Below are 2,618 nucleotides of genomic sequence, written 5' to 3' on the forward strand. Positions count from 1 at the left end.
CAAAAAATGCGACAAGTGCCAGCGCTTCTCAGACAAAAAACACGCCCCAGCTCAGGAGCTAACTTCAGTATTTTCACCTTGGCCCTTTTGCAAATGGGTTGTTGATATCGTGGGACTTTTCCCTCTCGCACCCGGACAACTCTAGTTCCTGCTAGTAGCTGTCGATTACTATACAAAGTGGATTGAAGCAGAAGTCGTGGCCAAAATAACTACTGAAAGAGTCAGAAGATTTTACTGGAAAATGATTATATGTCGTTCTGGCCTACCAAGAGAAATGGTATCAGACGATGGGACACAGTTTGCAAGCACAACAGTAGTATACTTCTGCAAGAATCTCGGCATCCAGACTAAATTCGTTTCGGTTATCCACCCTCAAGCAAACGGACAAGCAGAATCGGCCAACAAAGTAATACTGAACGACATCAAAAAGAAACGGGAAGCCGCCAAAGGTTTATGGGCAGAACAGCTACATGAGGTAAACCCCGAGTAATCATTCTATGCATCATCACTTCACGCTCGAAAATTGCTCTTAAACTTATATATAATTCTCTATACATCATCACTTCATGTTATAAAAACGACATTTTAAATTGTATACTATTGATTACTCAATTGGATGAGCAAACTTCGATGAGAAACAGGTACTGTGGTCATATCACACCACTCCACATTCGACAACTCAAGAAGCGCAATTTTCTTTGGTCTACGGCACTGATGCAATGCTTCCCGTGGAAATCGATACTCCAATATGGCGCCGTGATAACTTCTCCGAAGAAGGTATGCGGTGTTTTCCAATTTCGTTAACCCTTTATTTTACAGGTTTGAGAAGTTATCATACCTTACCAAAAATCTAAACATTGATGTTTCATGATTAAAGCAAACGAGATAGGAATAAGATGCTCAATGGATATGATCGATGAAATACGAGAGAACACCCACATCAGAGAATTTACTGCAAAACAGAGAGTCGTTCGCCGATTTAACTCCAAGCTCATACACAGGGAAATGAAAGAAGGTGACCCGGTACTGAAGCAAGTAGTCGCCCCAACCAGAATTGGAAAGCTGATGCCAAACTGGGAAGGACCATACAGGATAAAAGAAAAACTATCTCATGGAGCTTACAAACTGGAAGAGATGAATGGAGACCCGGTACCAAGAACCTAGAACGCAGTCAACTTGCGTCATTATTTTAGTTAGAGAACTTTACTTTATTGCATTTTTTAAGGGGAGCACAAACTCATGTATTTACCGCCTCTTTATATTTCCTGACATTGTTTCTTCTACTTTCATTTAATAAAAAGAATAGGGTGGCACTCTTTTCCCTTGCAAGGGCAGGGGTTTTTAACAAGGCGCCCTATTTTAAATTGATCGCCTTCTCGACTACAGAATCAAACACGGCGGAAAAATTACAAAGACTACTGAGTATTCGTTCATCCCCCCGCGGCACTGAACGCGTTGTCATCCCCCTGTGGCATTGACATTTGCTCATCCCCCCGAGGCACTGAGTATTCGTTCATCCCCCCGTGGCACTGAACGCTTGTTCATCCCCCCATGGCACTGAACGCGTTGTCATCCCTCCGTGGCACTGACATTTGCTCATTTCCCCTGAGGCACTGAGTATTCGTTCATCCCCCCGTGGCACTGAATGCCTGGTCATCCCCCGTGGAACTGAACGCGTTGTCATCCCCCCGTGGCACTGAAATTTGCTCATCCCCCCGAGGCACTGAGTATTCGTTCATCCCCCCGTGGCACTGAACGAGTTGTCATCCCCCTGTGGCACTGAACGTTCAAACAAAGTCTCCTCTACTACAAACTGAAACGAACTATACACCGCAACAATTAAAAAGCACAAATAAGAAGACGATACATAACTTACGAGGTTATCAAAAACAAAGCATTATCTTAAATAAAAGAAATTGTTCAACAACAAGAAAAGTACGAAATCGCCAAATGAAAAGTTATGATTACAAAGACCGAAGAACACATTATCCCAACAAAACGAAAATAAAAATAAATAAAGTACAACTATCACTCCTCGTCAACCAACTTGCCATTCACAATGACTTTGAAGGAATGGAGCTCTTCCAGTTTTGCCTCAGGATTGAAAAGCAACATCTGCTCTGCGGCGCGCTTAAAGCCATCCTCAAAATAAACGGCGAGAGCTTGCCTTCCCTCTTCAACAGCCGAGTTCGCCTCATCCAAAGCTCTCTGAAGCCTTTCTACTTCTCCTTTTTGTAGGTCCCTCTCTTTCTCCGCGGCTTCCTTAGCTTCTTTCATGTCACCAAGCTCCTTTTCCGCAGCCCTATTCTCTTTCAAGGCATCCTTTAATCGCCCCTCGAAACCAACAGCCTTGTGATTCCACTTCTCCACATCCTCGACAACATCCTTGTACTATTTTTTGACAGCACCATGCTTCAGGTCCATCGCATGGCCCAATAGAAGAATACCCAAGGCAGCCGACCCAGCATCAGCCACCAAGTCGCTGAACTTGGCTTTCAAGCCAGCATCAACATCAACCTTCACCAAAGGCACTTACTCCGCCATGTATCTACAAACGCAAACCATCTGTTAGCTCAGACAAATAAAAGAATTAACTAAGGCAAATCAAGAGTGAAAGA

General features: G+C 43.7%; 1 protein-coding gene across 1 annotated transcript; it reads left to right on the top strand.

The window, feature by feature from the left end:
• Positions 1–274: 274 nt before the first annotated feature.
• LOC146955748 (uncharacterized) lies at positions 275–1,164 on the top strand. Its single transcript, XM_085748956.1, has 3 exons — positions 275–475; positions 642–777; positions 878–1,164. The coding sequence occupies exons 1-3, from the start codon at positions 275–277 to the stop codon at positions 1,162–1,164; spliced, it is 624 nt and encodes a 207-aa protein (XP_085605082.1).
• The last annotated feature ends 1,454 nt before the right edge of the window (positions 1,165–2,618 follow it).

This window comes from Medicago sativa, chromosome 1 (assembly GCF_051527215.1).
Source record: "Medicago sativa cultivar Bolivia chromosome 1, Bolivia_mono, whole genome shotgun sequence".
In the NCBI taxonomy this organism is placed as follows: Eukaryota; Viridiplantae; Streptophyta; class Magnoliopsida; order Fabales; family Fabaceae; genus Medicago; species Medicago sativa.

Coding starts and splice junctions, on each gene's coding strand:
- LOC146955748 (XM_085748956.1), top strand. CDS start 275: ATGGTATCAGACGATGGGACACAGTTTGCAAGCACAACAGTAGTATAC. Junction 476..641: donor GGGCAGAACAGCTACATGAG/GTAAACCCCGAG, acceptor GATGAGAAACAG/GTACTGTGGTCATATCACAC. Junction 778..877: donor TGATAACTTCTCCGAAGAAG/GTATGCGGTGTT, acceptor TCATGATTAAAG/CAAACGAGATAGGAATAAGA.